This window comes from Phasianus colchicus, chromosome 21 (genome assembly GCF_987193195.1).
Source record: "Phasianus colchicus chromosome 21, bPhaCol1.hap1.1, whole genome shotgun sequence".
Lineage (NCBI taxonomy): Eukaryota > Metazoa > Chordata > Aves > Galliformes > Phasianidae > Phasianus > Phasianus colchicus.
In genome coordinates, this window is record NC_143456.1 from 3,637,918 (window position 1) to 3,652,933 (window position 15,016).

The 15,016-nt window shown below is 44.6% G+C and overlaps 2 protein-coding genes across 3 annotated transcripts in view; one reads left to right on the plus strand and one right to left on the minus strand.

Moving 5' to 3' along the window:
* Positions 1-3,845: 3,845 nt before the first annotated feature.
* Positions 3,846-14,407, minus strand: EIF4H (eukaryotic translation initiation factor 4H). Of its 2 annotated transcripts, XM_031591888.2 has the most exons (7): positions 14,227-14,407; positions 9,592-9,773; positions 8,687-8,751; positions 8,485-8,581; positions 7,829-7,894; positions 5,851-6,009; positions 3,846-5,735 (listed from the first exon to the last, which is right to left on the minus strand). In XM_031591888.2, exons 1-7 carry the CDS (start codon positions 14,283-14,285, stop codon positions 5,599-5,601), a joined length of 765 nt encoding a protein of 254 aa, XP_031447748.1. In that variant the 5' UTR covers positions 14,286-14,407; the 3' UTR covers positions 3,846-5,598. The 2 variants fall into 2 exon arrangements, with proteins under 2 accessions (XP_031447748.1, XP_031447749.1); XM_031591889.2 differs by lacking the exon at positions 7,829-7,894 and having other exon boundaries at positions 14,227-14,405.
* Positions 14,408-14,484: 77 nt separating this feature from the next.
* The window catches only part of MYBBP1A (MYB binding protein 1a), a 51,932-nt gene continuing 51,400 nt past the window's right edge, over positions 14,485-15,016 (plus strand). The window contains exon 1 of the mRNA XM_031591887.2: positions 14,485-14,994. Within this exon, the coding sequence (XP_031447747.2) occupies positions 14,824-14,994 (171 nt within the window). The 5' untranslated portion in view covers positions 14,485-14,823. The remainder of the gene's footprint in view (positions 14,995-15,016) is intronic.

Below are 15,016 nucleotides of genomic sequence, written 5' to 3' on the forward strand. Positions count from 1 at the left end.
TAGCCTCCCCCAGCTTACCATTCTATTGCCCTCAGGGCAGCTGCCAGCAGCTCCGATGAAGGTGGGCTCTGATCACAGACAAGCTGCATCTGCTTGAGCTAATGACTAACACTGAATGGGGAAAGAATGATTAGAAAACAATGCATGATCCAAACCTCATTCTGCAGAAACATGCCCCGTGCTGCAAATTCTGAGCAAAGTTCTACAAGCTCTTTCCCAAAGCTCAATTTTGTGAGCAAAGAGCTATCAACGTTGTGAGGGATCAGCACTGAAATGAAATCCACCTCGAGGAGGAAGCTCTGGGACCAGAGTAGGCACGTCCCTCATTCTAACCACGAGTTCAGCCAAGTTTTCATGGCAGCTTTAATGAAAGTCACAACTTGGTGGAAATGTTCTGTCCTGCTAAAGCAGTGTGAGCACATTTTTGTGAAGGACAAGAAACAGCTTTCCTCCAAGCTGCAATTGTAGGAGCATTTCCTCTGCTAAAGGGGAAGTGCCACCTCCCACCGTGCCCCAACTGCACGCCCCACTGCAAATCCGATCTCACCACGCCGAAACCGAAAGCAGCTCTTTGACAGCCACAGATACATGCTGCTACCACCCAGTGGAAAGGAAGCTCACAGCTCTGAGCTCCAGGAGCTCGACAAAAACCTGCCCAAGTAACATTTGCAAAGATTAACCCTGCATAACCCTGTGGTGCTTTAAAAGCTTCCTCCCGTTCTTATCCTGCTCAGTTCATCCACGGAGACAAAATAAATTCTTCTATTTGAACACAAAACCTAGAAGGTTTGAATGCTTTTATTGGAGTTTTGTACAGCAATACAAATTGTACAGATTCGTTACAGTACAGGTTTTGCAGGGGTTCATAGAGGTACTCAGTGATTTTTTTTTGGTTTGTTTAAAAGGAAGAGGCAAATTTTGGGAGCACGGTGACATAACAAAACAATCTCATAGTGGGAAGGAAATCCCTGCCACGATGAACACTAACCTGGCTGAAACCTACTGGGCAGCAAGGTGGCAACCAGCAATGTTCCCAGCAATGACACCAACCCTGGGGTGCTGCAGAGCTTTACACAAGAGAGCGTGAACTTACAGGTAAGCAGCGTTTCTGTAAGAGTGCTGGAGGTCCTTAAAGCCCTTGGACACACTTTGCTGCAAAGGGGACAGAAACAAGGGAAGCTGAAGTAAGTTAAAATCAGTCTGCAAGGAGCAGGCAAAGTCACAGAGTCATTCAGCTATGGGAAAAGCTATGGAACAGGAAACCCTAAAATGCTTTCAACTGAGAAACCCGAACAGCTACAGTAACATGAGGACTGTGATCTAAGACCTAACAACAGTGACACTGTGACACTGAATGCATACCACAACACTGCATGTGCAGCCACAACCTGATCTCCATTCCTTGTGTCCATCTAAGTTTTGCACAGGGCTCCTGCACAGCCCCTGAAGAGCAGAAAAGCTGCAAGCTGCACACATGGAGCTTTGGAAGGACATTTCTCCAGCTGGCCCAGAACATCAACAGGATATTGCTATTACTAATGTGCACCAGGCTTGAGAGTCACTACAGGATCAAACCATTTCAGAAAGCAAAGTCAATGAATATGGTTACACTGCTTTAAATGCCCATGTTTAGCTTGCTTTAATATCACTATAGCAAACATATCACAAAACAAGCAGAAAAAACTGCAGAATATATAAATGTAAAATGCATGTACCCACTAAAAGATGACCCTCTGCTACTTCAAATACACTTGATTCCTTGCAATCTTGTAGTGGGATAAGTGGCATACACAAGGAGGGACTCTACCAGGTTAGAACATTCCAGTCTCAGCTGGAAATCAAATTCCTCTTCAGCCACAGAAATTCCTTTTCGTAAAAATTTAAGACAACCATCACCTACAAAACTGCATCCCACAAATCCAATCCAGAAGGAATGCCTGAGAACTGCAGTGGTGACTGACCCTGTGCTAGAACACATCAGGATACCTACTGACAGCCTCAGTCCTTCAGAGCCCTGGGATGAAAGTTTACTGACCTGTTCCTGCTGAAAGCATCTGAATAACCATGAGATGCACTTCCACACATAGAGGAGTGATGCAAGGTTAGGAAATCAGCCATCTCCAACTGGCTTCAAAGTGCACTGCTTGCAGCAGGCAGATAGCACAGGTGAATGGGGACGGGCCTGGAGGAGTCACTGCAAAGAGCTCCTGTTGAAAGCAGTCGGTGGGACAAGAGAAGCTGTGAAATTTACTATGCTCTGATGGTTATATTTCAAGATCTACCAGTTTGATTACTAAATCTTTTTCTTACAAAAAGATGTAATAGGATTTGCTCTAAGATTTTCAAGATCTTATCTTTCTTAAGACAAAGTCAGCAGCTATCACTACAGGTAACGATGCTCCCAGCAGGCTACGTGCTAAAGTTGGTATTGAAACTAAAACAGAACTCATAGGACAGGTTGTAAAAAATATCAGCACTACTCGAAATGGCCCCAGGACTGCAAGTCTTGGCTGTAACTCTCAACCACAGCCAGCTGCACTGCACCTAACAGAACTTCAGTGTCAGCACAGCAGGCTCATCACTCATACCAGCATATCTACCACCTCGGTAGAACTTCACACAGACAAGTCAGTCAGCCCTGAGGCACAAGGCTTGAGCTGCTTTTTGCTGCTGGAAGTCATCTTGTTTCCTCCTACAAAACAACCCAATCGTATGGAAATAAAACAGTTTTTTCAGCTGTTGACATAAAGTAGAACAACCCAAAGGAAACCAGGCAATGCAAACGTGTGTGTCTGAACTAGTAAAAACAGACTGTTTCAGGATTAGGCTGCTTTCACTAGTAGAAAACTATTGAGTGAAAGGTTAGTGGGTAGAGAACTTGAATGAGCTGAGCTTTTTTCCTCCCTTCACAAATCAGTGTTACTTCTATTGAAAAAACACCCATGCAGAGTAATGAAATTATTGCCACCATAATTATGTTTGAAAGACCAACTATGAGCAAGCCTTGTGGAAGCAGCTGAAGGATGCCATCTCCAGCCAATTAGCCCTTCTGCATCTGAGATCAGCCATGTAGGACAGTCAGTGCTTGTACAGCAAGTCACTCCTGAGAGGGGTTTGGATCCTCTGCTCAAGCTGTCGGATAGTTTGAGGATACAGAGCAGACTGAATAGCTGGAAGACAAACACTTCCCATCATTTCATACTATGGAAAGCAGTAAAACCAGTAGGAAGGCCAAAGCTCACTTCTTCTATTACAAAAACGAAACACATGGCTTTTAACTTACTTAACTTACCCTGCAGTATGCATATACTTGAAAGACATAGGGCAACAACATCATTAACAGTTACGTTCAGCAGGAAACAAATCAAGTAAGGTTGGGAGAAACCAGGCAGAAAAACAGCAAGCATATCTATTTATTTTGCCTCACCAAACACACCACATTAAAATGCACTACTCCAACTGAAAGCATACACATTTTGCCCTTCATCAGACTGTTTTCAGAGGGCAGCAGAACTCAGCTGTTGGAAAGTGTTTACCAAGAGCTTTAGGAAACACAAACTTAAATACTTCCAAATTCTGCCCTGCAGCCTTTGCAATAGAACTTGAAGCCACAGGACAAAACTTGAGCTTGCTTCCTCTTCTATGTGATTTTTACTTCACTGTCTCCTACAGCCTAGATTTGTTCAGTACTGCAGTCTAGTACCTGTCTACATTATATTTCTTCCCTTCTTCTTTCCAACCCCCCCCTTACTTAAGTGTCTGTTACTTCCAAATTAATACAGTGTTAAAGAACTTTGGAGGGGGAGATGGACACAAGCTATAGCAGACTCAAATAAAGACCAGTGTTAAATATTACTTAATGTTTTCTTTTATTTAAAAGATCATTCACAAAATACCATATCCATAAATTTATTTTGTTATGAAGCAGAATGTGTTAAGTGTTTGGAATTCTTTTTTCTTTTTTTTTTTGTTCTTTTTTTTTTTTTAAACATTTAAAAGTCAACTGTCTTGACTAGAAGTGAATTTTATATGGGAGTTTGTTCTTAAAATCTTTTCCACATTGAAGATGTAAATAGATCACTAATTGGTTTGGAATACAACCACACAAATGCATGTCTGTCTTAAATTAATTATTAGTGTTAGACAAATGGTTCTTATCTCAGAAGCAGATTAAGTGACAGGCAGAAGGAAGGAAAGAGTAGTTCTGTGAGTTGCTGGGACTCTGACATTACAAAAGTAACTTTAGAGAAGAAATTCACCACTAGCAGCAATGCTGGCAGTGAAGCAGCCATGCTTCCAAGAACTTTGGTGTGCTGGTTGTTTTATCTGAAAGCTGTCAGCACTAGTATTATGGGCCCACGTTTCTCATGCATTGGATGTATCCATACTTCAGTGTTATAGATCCAAGTTTTGTTTTCAAACATAATGTGCTCTCTCCCCCTTAGCGCCAGCTTCCCCCTCCCTCCTCCCACACAGAACACACCCAACAACTGCAAGAAACACTTCAAGTTCAGAGAGATGCAGCAATTAGAGATGCTTTTCACCCAAACTTCTACATGAAGAGAATCTATAGCGTAACTATTTCTAATCTGCCCATTTTAATGGTATTGTGAAAGCAGAGGTCTTAAAACTGTACACCACTGGGCAAAGAAATACAGGGGATAATGGCAATTACATACTGCATGGCAAAGTATATACTCCATAAAGAAAAATAAAAAAGTCAATTTTACCTGTAGAAACTTCATTTAAAAACTTACCAAACATGTAAAACCTAAAGAAATGTAAGCAGAAAAAGCCAGTGAGCAGCTGTGCTCAAACAGGCACAGTTTTGCAGCACTAACCTCAAGCTCAGGAGTGTAGTATCATACCATTTTGAAGTCTACAAAAAACAATCAGCAGCACTCTGCTGGCAGGTGCTTTATCCATACTGATTCCACCTATTTGCCAGGCTTGTCAGCCAACTTTATTTGCAGCTATTGATACTTCCAGGTAACCTGTGAGAAAGGGCAGCTACCTCCTTAGTTTTATAAGGGGCTCTGCTCTATACAACTACTCATCAATTATCCTAAATGGTATTTCACCACATGGTTAGAACTGTAAATTATTCAGTTCAGCTCATCTGGACTCTCCAGTTTTCCTCTTCAGAGCCACAGCAATACAGAACAAGACATGCGGGTCAGAAGAGGAGCACTGAGGAAGTGAAAGGAAACAATACAGGGTAATAACTAAGTCTAACCTGTGCTTCTAAAGTAAAATAAACCCAGAAAGGAGGAAGTGAAGCAGCACCTTTGTCCATAGACCTCCACACTCGTGGAAGCAGCAACACTGCCTTATCTACTGGCAACTGTGCTGCTTGGAAGGAAACAGAAGAGGAAACTCAGCACAAAGCAGGCACTAGATACAGCAAAGCCAAGAACATACTAAAAACCACTTGTTAACAGCTGACATGCATTCACAAGCTCTGTGTTTTCGGTTTCAAAGAGGACAAATGCCAGATGGCAGGAATGGTAAACTGCAGGGTTGACATTCCAGCAGAGCTAGTCACTCTGTACTGTCTTGCGTTTTCTCCCGCCTCCCCATTCCCTCTCAACACCAAGCTCAGTCGTGCTCCTTTACTACTTCCTCTCGGGGCTTGGCTCCACCAAAGATAGCAGAATTTGGGTTGGCTACTTGATTGAGGGGAGTACCAACTGTTCGAGGTTTGAGCTGAAGTCGGGGCCGCTGCGCTCTTTCCTCTGGAAGAAAAAACAGCAGGGTTTTAAGATTTGTCTGTCGAGGGTAGCAGCTTTAATCTCATAAAGAAAACCACAGTCATTCTTAAAGGAAAGCTTGTGTTACAGGCGAGTTTACCTTCTGTTGGCTCTCTGAAGTCCATGGAAGATCCACGAAGGGGAGGCCCATCTCGGAAACGACCAGTGCCACCAGTTCCCATTAAGGCACCTGGTGGCCGTCGGTCTCCAGGGCGAGTTCCTCTACCCCGGCCTCCCAAGAAATCATCATCTTTGAATCCTGAAGAAGGAAAAGGATGGATTTAAAGGGCACACTTCACAATACTTTTAATCTAGATTTTTATTTGGATGACTGGAAAGCCTTGCAAGTCACTGTTGCCAGTCCAAGATGATGCACTGAGAGCCTTTGTCTGTAGACAGATTGCTTCACAGATTTCTAACATGTTCTGGAAGAGTCACAAGATTCCATATGAAACCATACTGTGCCACGTTCAGAACCTGATTTATTCACCTAGAGACTCAGTCTTGCTCAGTCTTTGAGGAGGGGTCATCAAGCAGTGTTAAAGTATTGCCTCAACCTTAACTTCACACTTAACACTATAAGGCGAATTCAGAGATAACACTAGAAGTACCCTGAGTGCTGTTGCAGCCAGAAGATCATCACCCTTAGCATGAAACCTGCAGAAATAGAGCAAATGGAAAAAGAACCAGGGAGTAATGAAACTCCATAGCTTTCCACTTGTGTCATTAACTGGCTAGGCATTTACTACACTAATGAAAGAGCTAGGAAAAAAAAAATGCAATTCAGACTTTAAATATGAAACTGACTACATTTCCTCAGTCTGTGTATCAAAACCCACCATAAACTGCCTGTCACTGACTTCACTTCCATTTCATACCAATGACTATCTGGGCAGATTCCTCTATTATTCCATCTGCATTCAATGGGAGGAAGATATTTCAACCTAGTAAAGTATTGAAGTGGAATTGAATCAGTTTTTCAGAAACCTCTTAGAAGTTGTGTTCCCATCTGAACGTTTCTGTTCCCACTTAGCATTTGGTAGAATTGCAGGACCATTCTTTGCTTCAGTTCCAAACAGCATTTTTAAAGACTTGATCCAGTGCAGTGGAATCTGAGAAAAGCTTCTGTAGCAACAAAGACTTAATGCTAAACTTCTGGCACACAAATCACTCGTCCAGATGAAACATATCTGTATTTGAAGAAGCTGCCAAAAAAGCTATAAGGCTATGGGGCTTTGACACCAGAATGCTTAGCTACAAAGGCAGGTTAAGCGCAGCACTGTAGCAAGCTTGTTCTCTCCAGCATCATGCTTCAGTTCCATGCTAGTGGCAATGGTGTGCTTTGTCACCACTCCTTCTGCTTTGTCCATTCCACTCATGCAGAGACCAGACATTGCAACGCTGCACTTGCCAACATCTCCCCATCAGAAAATGGACCAAACCCACAATTTCAGAGGACAAAAGCACAGGTGTTAATATCACCTTGGATACTTACAACACTAGAAACTAACTGGAAGTCAAGAAGAAACACAGTGGCTCCATCACCACCTTTTAACTCAGCAAATTCAGTCATTTGCTGCAACTGCCACGACTATAACAGACCTGACTTTCAAGAACCGCATGCAAACATGCTTTGGAACTCTAACACACCTTTGGAGATGTCATTTGTTTCAGGACTATGCACATGACATTGCATCTTAACAGGTTAACACCTCCACATGGAAAGAATACAGCACCAATATCAGTTTTCCCACATGACCTGTCTGTTTCTGCTACTATTAAATAAATATTCTTGGTTTCACACCTAAGAAATTCAGTGCTTAAAACCTTGACACCACCACCACCACTCGACGTTCTATCACTTAAATCATTTCATAAAAACTTAAAATTAAGACCACTTCCTCTGTTACAAAGCAATTCAAGTTTCCCCTTTAAGAATCCCACTGTAGCCATTGCACATCCAGAGCTGGCACACAGTAGATTGAATCTACACAGAAATGGGGACAAACATAGCTGACATGGAAGTGAGAACATTTCAGTGCCTTTTAGGCTGCCTATATAAGTGTTAATACTGATACCAGAACCGAAGTCATCTCTGGAATCCCATCCACCTCCTCTGGATTCTCGGGAACCTCCTCCCATTCCTAGGAAAAAAGCCACAATTGTGTTCAGGTCTAAAGCTGTGGGAAAGACTGATCAAGGGGACACCAAACCTAAGTTCAGTCCTTCAATATCCAATGCCACGCTGCTGGAAACTCTTCATTTCAGTACTTCCAAGTTCCATTGGAAAGGAACAAAAGATTAGTTTATATTAACCAAAAATATGTGGTCAGGAAAGCTTCTCTCAATACGCGCTGTATGAAAAACTTCAGCAAATTTTGTTTTATGAACAGCAAAGCCTGCTCTTACATGACAATCGCTTACTCACTTTCTTATATCGTAAGAAAATAGTAGCAGATCAGACTCCTGGGCTTATGATTGTCCTCTGCTAGACAGTGCACATTGCTAGGGGTACTGGTCTCACTTCCTGGGTTAGGAGTGACAACACATTCAGCTCTTGGACACAAAGCACATCTACTCCAGGCATTTCAGGAGCGGCAGCAGCTACATTTAAGACAACGCATACAAACTGTCCTTCCTGTATAGTCTTCATGTTGATTTGTGTGCCTTGCATGCATTAGTTCACACCAATGGCTATATTTAAAAAGCATATGTCTAGGAAAACAGAAGTCACCTCTGTCATCAGGTCCGCCTTTTCTGAAACCAAAGCCACCTTTATCCTGTTTTCTGCCTTCTGCTATGTCTACTCGGAGTGATCGGTCACCCAAAAGCTGTTAAATAAAGAGAAGAATCTCTTTAGAGTTTGCTAGCTGGGCTGCCAAGAAGTGTGAGGCTTGTGCTCACAGATTTCACAAATTAATTGGAAATATACTTACTGCACCATCATATGTAAGAGCTTCCTTGAGTGACTCCACTTCATCAAACTCTACGTAACAAAATCCTGTAAGAAGAACCTCATAAGTTAAAACCAACATTTTAACAGGCATTTATAAGAAGCTTCCCTTCCCAAATCTCTCTCTTCTCTTTCAGCTATGAGCAAAAATAAGTGCAAGATGTACACAACTCCAATCAATCATCATTAAAGATGAACTCATTTATAATTTATACCTATGGTTATTAACAGCTGGGACAGCTCTGCAGCAGAACTCTGCACAGGCACTGCACGTAGGAGCCTGACAGTTTCCTTTACGTTCTCATGATGGTTACATTTGATTTATGACTTAAGATAGGTATTTAGCTGAATATTGACATCTGTTATTAGAATCTTTAAACAAGAAGCTGAGGTACCTGCTGGCTGGCAACTTGATTTTGTCACATCACTTAGTGAATTCACTATGCCTTTTCTCAAACTCCACGCATTAAACCTTCATCCTCTAACAAAGTAACTTTGTAATACACTTCCTTTCCACAAGCTACTACCAATGTTAATATGATTCACTTACTATAACACAGGCATACCTAACTGCTCTTCTATCTACTAAAAAGGCAAAGTAATGGGAATCTTCTGATCTAAAGAAAGGTTATGCACACACTCAAAATTTAAGATGTTCAATCTTAGGTGAGTCAGATACTTCAATTTTATTACAAAACATAAAAAACAAACAAACAAGGCTTAAGAGTCTCCGTATTAACTTATTTGTTGGTGAAAGAACCCATGTAATTCAACATGGCAGAACAAACTTTACAGTGGAGACTAAAATTAGTCATTAAAGATTTTAAAAGCAGATAATTTTCTCCTCCCAGTAAGCAATCTAAAACTAAAGCAATTTTGAACACTCACCTTTAAATTTATCTGTTTCCTTGTCTCTGACTAGTCGTACACTCCTTACGCTGAGATCCTTGAAGATGGCATCTATGTCTCCTTGAACAGTGTTGAAGGGGAGATTTCCCACATAGGCTGTGAAGGGGGGCTCTGTTGGCAGCTCTTTCTGTTTGCGTGAACCAAGGCCACCACCACGAGACCTGGTGAAAAAGCACAGCCCATTTCTGAACGTGACTCCCAGCACAGCAGCAGTGCAGGATGACACTGACTGAGTTTTTGGGAATGGATTTTCTCCCCAACGTCTGTTAGAGGCCCTTCATCTGTACCCATCACCTCCACAGCAGTCCTGCTCTCTGCTTTACTGTATTACCTGACCAGTACTCCAGTGGGAGAAGATGAAGAATGAACTTTTTCCCTGTATCACGAGCCATTAAGATTGTAGCAATGTAGAACTATCCACACTGTTCACTACTCTAAGAAAAACACAGCCCAAAGTAGATTTTAAGAAGAATTTATAGCAGTAAAGAAATACTTGCATGGCACAGGCATATCCTGAAGCTTATACGGAAACAAAGCATTGAATCAAATGCGTATCATCAATTCCACAATAGTTTAAACAACTTTTGACCCTGAAAAGTCACTGCAGGGATCAGCTGTCAGATATCTAAAGAGTACCTGATCTGGAACACATACTGAGCAGCTTAGCTGAACAGGACATTTAAAAGGCAGAAAAAAAAAATTAAGTGGTATTGGATGTTTCCTTCTTCCTTTATGGTTCAGGCAGAAGAAAACACAGTTGTCTTCTCCTATCCTTTCTCAGCCTCAGTTAAATCCATCAGCACTGGCTGCTGAGGAACTAGAGAAGTGCCAGCTAAATTCATCACTGTATTAATATAACACATCTGTGTTAATCTCCCATACAGTCGAAGCATCTAAAGATAACTTTGATCACTATTACAGACAGCAGAGGCCCTTAACTCACAGCTCCTGGATTTCTTGACTGCAGGATGCCCCAGACAACCCTGCAATGCCATCTGTGCTGCCTATGCAGACTGAGTTATCTGAGATGGCTACCTTTGACTCTGCCCATGTTCTCTCCTTTGATACCTTGCTTGTACTGGATTTTGTTCATGCCTGCTCCCTTTCCAAGGCAGTCACTGTGCATTTAAAAGGACGCTGAAACACAGAGCGTATTAAACCAGGATTTGCTAGGATGGCAAGGACTAATTAGATTTCTGCAGAGAGTCAAATATTATTCTGGCTAGTTGCATGCAGCCAAAAATCCAGAGGTCAAGCAATGTATTTGTCCACCTTTTTTTCCCTTCTTCATTCCAGAATAAATATTTTATTGCAAATGAATAATGTTGAAATCTTGGATAAGATTCCTTAACTCTTGCAAGGTAAGTCTGTCCTTTGTGCCTGTTGGTGGTAACAGGCAGGAGCTGTCACCAACAATATCAGCATGTTGCTGCATGTGTTTGAGTCAAAACCTACATGTCTTTAATTAGTGTCTCCCCGGGTTCATATTTAAGTGTTTTTGACAATATCCCATATCTGCCTTCCTCTTGTTAACAAACCAAAAACGCACTCAAGACCCAAAGCTTCTGTATCTGGATGCTATGAATGTATAGCAATATTAACTTCAGCCACACGACCGAGCTTAAGAAAGAACTCAAGGATGCAGAGCTGCTCCAAGGAGCTCAGAAACATGCAGAAATTGCACGTCTTCATCCTTTATTTTCATCAGTGACTTCACAAACAGCCATTTAAATGCCAAACATTTAATTGATGGCCCAAAGTCTCAACTTTTAAATCCTTCCACCACATCAAAATTGCTCAGGCCGATTTTAAAAAAAACCTTCTTTCCTCCTTTCCTCCCCTTTGTGCACTTTCACCATGTTTTTTGGGCTGTCAATCATCCAGCTCAGCAAGCTGATTCATCTGAATGCACATCCTAAAGATGAATTCTCAGCCCTGTCAACAAGGTGATCTGGCCAGCTGCAAGGCAATGTGCCAATGCAGGAAGGAGAGTATCAGCCAGGGCTCCAACTACAGCTATCTCCACTTAGAAAGTGGAATTAACACAAAATAGTTCTAGGAAGGCCTCAGTTACAAAATAACTATATATTTGGTATCCTAGATTATTTGAGGAACACCAGTGGCCATAAACAGGGTTTCAAATAGCATCCTACACGGTTCCTGTACAGCCTTTACTATTTTTACAACACCAGAAGAAGCAGTTCCTACATTTTGCTGCATTTTTTCAACACTGAAAATAAACAAGGCTGAATCCAGTATCCAGATAAGACTGCAGCAATGCACTCAGTTTGTAACAAAATACAACAATAAGTCCACTATAATTAAAAACACCCTTGAACTCGGTGACCTGGGTCACACCAAAGTACTCATATCTGCATTTCCTACTCGATGTAACTCTTGCTGAGACACAATTAGGTAATAATGACATCATCTTCACAGGAGAAGCGGGTATATAAATATATTTTTCCAGAAAACTAAAACAGTTTGTTTCTAGCAAAGGCAGGAAGAAACATCTCTATAATCAGATTACTTTTTGGTGGACTGAGCCAGATGACCTCATAAGGCCAAAGTGGAGTGAAGGAGCAACCAAGCTAAGATTCTGAAGGTACGCTCACAATGTTCTGCTGTTCTTTTCAGAAAATGTCAAAAAAAACAAACTATTTTGGAGAGCTGTTATTTAATAGCTAAACAAGAGTCCCGTACTTATCTCTCTGCCTTTTTGATGAGAAAGCTTTACACCTTTGTTATTTGTGTTAACAGTATGCTTTCTGTCTGAAATAAAGTCACTTGTAAATAAAGTAACTACCAGACATCTCAAGTACAGCAAAATCCCATCCCATCAAGTCACAGACATCTTCTGTCACTCTTCCAGTGTAATTCTGAGAAATAAGAGAACAGGGCAGATGTCTCAGGGATGCCAGAGTTTGTTGGGAACTGCCACTTCATATCTGTCACACTGATATCTCACGTTAACTCTTCATGCAGACCAATGGTTATGAAAAATGCAGCTTTGAGAAACTCCATCTCAACTGAGCTCACCCCATTCCTGCAGTCCCAGAGCCTTCAGGAATCAAAAAGATTTAACCAGAACCTTCAAGAATTAACAGCTACGTTTTCACTGTGCTACAAGTTATAAGATCTCAAATGAAGCAGAGAGAGCTGTTACAATCTTTGAGTCGGGTGCTAGTAACTTAGCAGGGACATCTGCAGAGGTACCTACTAATTACTTCAACTTTGATTCAGTAAAGCATACATCTGAGCCTTGCCTGAGAGCAAGTTTAAGTACTCTCTTCAAGAAATCTGAATATGAAAGGCACGTTTTAATTTCAGCTTTATTACTTCATGTTACACGCCTACAGTGACAAGGGCAGATTCTACAGCAACGTCTGAATTGGTTATGAGTGTCAAGTGCCACTTCAGGCTGTCATCATTGTCAAAGCAGATTTCTAAGCAGCTGTATCATCTGTTTGCTCTGGGATGTCTCCCCTTTAGACAAAGGATAAACATGTGCAGAACAACTAATTCAGAAAGTTTAAGTACTGCTTTACCTTAATACAAAACCTCACCCCTGTTCTCATCTCAGCAATACTCCCTGCTACCTGAACAGCCAAAGAGATGAAACTGATTTACTCCTTTAACCACAGAGGAGGATGAGAACACTGTTTAGAAAGCACCTCTTGAAAGACTGAGCTATAAAAACAGCGCACTCATTAACATTTGCTTACAAACAGTTTATTTCACAGTTTTATGCCTACTGTTTTAATTTAGTGCACACTAACTTGCATTACACCAACCTTCAAGAAACCGACTACCTGAATTTCCTAACCTGATTTAATGCAAACTTCCAAATCGCTACTGTTTTTGTAGCCCACTTCCCTCCTCCTCCAACACACGCAGCCTCGACCGAAGTCACAGAGAGGAGCTCCGTTCCTACAGCTCGGTAATTTCGAGTCACCCCCGTGCCCCGGTGCCGCGTGCAGCTCACGGCGCTGACCGGAGCGCCCCGCCAGCTGCTGCCCGCCGCGGACATCGCAGCGCCGCCCGCTCCCGGGGCTTTTCCATTCTGCCGGCTCGCGGCCTCCCGTCCTCCTCGAATCCTTCATTCGCGGGAAGCTCCGTCCTCCCCACCCGGCCCTGCAGGAGCTCCTCACGGCCTGCCTCGGCCCCGGCCCAGCACCTCCCTATATCCTGTACTCCATCCCCTCCCCCCGCTCGCCCCCAGGCCGGCAGACACGCACTGCCGCGCACCGCATCCTCCCGCCCTTCCCCGGAGCTCCCGAGCCGCCACACCGCAGCCCTCGCGGCACTCACCCACCTAACCAAGGAATCGCCCGCACCCCACCCCGGCCCCCCGCGGTCTCGGCTCCCCCCGCCCGGGGTGGGCAACGAGAGGAGCCGAGGAGCTCCCGGAGGCGGCATCACCGCCCGTCTGCCTTCTCTCCCGCCATCGCTCAGGGCAGGGGCCACGCTAGGCCCGGCCGGGCCGCGCCCCCTCCTCCCAGGCCGGGGGTCACGGAGCGCCTTTCCCCGCTTCCTTCTCCGCTCCCCGGGGAGCTCCCGACGTTCCCCGGCGACTCAAACCCCGGCTCTGCCCCCTCCCGGCGCCTCGCTCACCCCCGGCCGCCGCCGAAGCTGCTGTAGGCCCGATCGTCGTAAGGATCGAAATCCGCCATCGCCACCTCAGCCTCCACCCCGTGCGAGCGTGACAGGACCGCGCCCCGAGGACCCCGCGCCGCTTATATACGGCGGCGCGCGCGCCAGGGCTGCCCCCGCCGGTGCCTGTCTGCAGCGCCGCGCCTGGACGGGCTGCCCGAGCCGCTGCCTGAGTGAAAATCCCAGCGCCGCCGTCACAGGCGGGCAGCGCGGCGCTGCGCCTTTGTGCCGTGCGGTGCGGCGGTTCCGCGCTGCGCCTGGGCGGCTTTTGCGGGGGTTCGCGTGTCGGGAGCTTTCGGTACAAAGTGCAAATCACGCGGGTGATTAGAAATAAAGGAGTTGCGCTGTTCGTTTGTACGTTTGCGGAGGCTCTGAGTGCTTCAGGTCCTCCGTCTCCACCGGCGGGCGCCTCGGGACCGAATCTGACCCACGAGGCACGGCGGCATCCCTCGGTGCCGCTCGGGCAGAACCGGCGGCCCCGCGCCCGCTCCGTCCCCGCTGCCCCGGAAGAGGCGGGGCGGGCGGCGCTGCGGCGGCCCCACGTGCGGAGGAGGCGGCATGGCGGAGCCGGGAGCGCGGCGCGGCGGGGGGGTGCCGTCCGATCCCAGGGGGGTGCTGCGCAAGGGCCGCGCTTTTCTCGATCTGTTCTGGGATATCGCCAAACCCGAGCAGGACGTGCGGCTGGAGGCTACCGAAAATCTCCTGCGGCACCTGAGGGACGGCGGGGAGGTGAGGAGATGCGGCTGGGGAG

Bases quoted from the DNA above. Each gene is read 5' to 3' on its own strand.
- EIF4H (XM_031591888.2), bottom strand. From the start codon at position 14,285: ATGGCGGATTTCGATCCTTACGACGATCGGGCCTACAGCAGCTTCGGC. The intron at 8,752-9,591 runs GTGAGTGTTCAA...TTCTTCTTACAG, and splicing joins GGAAACAGATAAATTTAAAG to GATTTTGTTACGTAGAGTTT. The intron at 8,582-8,686 runs GTAAGTATATTT...TTTATTTAACAG, and splicing joins CTCTTACATATGATGGTGCA to CTTTTGGGTGACCGATCACT.